General features: G+C 69.6%; 1 protein-coding gene across 1 annotated transcript in view; it reads right to left on the reverse strand.

The window, feature by feature from the left end:
• Positions 1-352, reverse strand: part of LOC102761370 (collagen alpha-1(V) chain-like) — an 89,263-nt gene that overhangs the window by 21,687 nt on the left and 67,224 nt on the right. Inside the window, exon 25 of the mRNA XM_015572366.1 lies at positions 33-86. Within this exon, the coding sequence (XP_015427852.1) occupies positions 33-86 (54 nt within the window). The remainder of the gene's footprint in view (positions 1-32; positions 87-352) is intronic.

Consider the following 352-nt stretch of genomic DNA (forward strand, 5'->3'; position numbering starts at 1 on the left):
CCCAGGCCGCCTCCTCTCTGAGGGTTCATTACCTTGGCTCCTTTCTCCCCCTGGCGGCCTTCAGGGCCTGCAGGCCCCGGGGGACCCTAGAGCAGCAAGAGAAACACGATGAGGGCGGAGTTAGCTACGGGTCCCAGGGAGCAGGGTCTGCAGGGGGACAGGCCTGGGGCAGGGAGGGGCATGGGGGTCGTCCCTGGGCCCCTGGACAGCGGGATGCAGGCCAGAGTGACTCCGGCCTGGAGCAGGTCCCAGGTCAGTGTGGGGCGCCCTGGCTGCAGTGAGTGCGGGGGACCTGGGTGCTGTGAGTGAGGGGGGCCTGGGTGCTGTGAGTGCGGGGGGCCTGGGTGCTGTG

The sequence above is a fragment of the Myotis davidii genome, unplaced genomic scaffold, assembly GCF_000327345.1.
Source record: "Myotis davidii unplaced genomic scaffold, ASM32734v1 scaffold609, whole genome shotgun sequence".
Taxonomy (NCBI): domain Eukaryota; kingdom Metazoa; phylum Chordata; class Mammalia; order Chiroptera; family Vespertilionidae; genus Myotis; species Myotis davidii.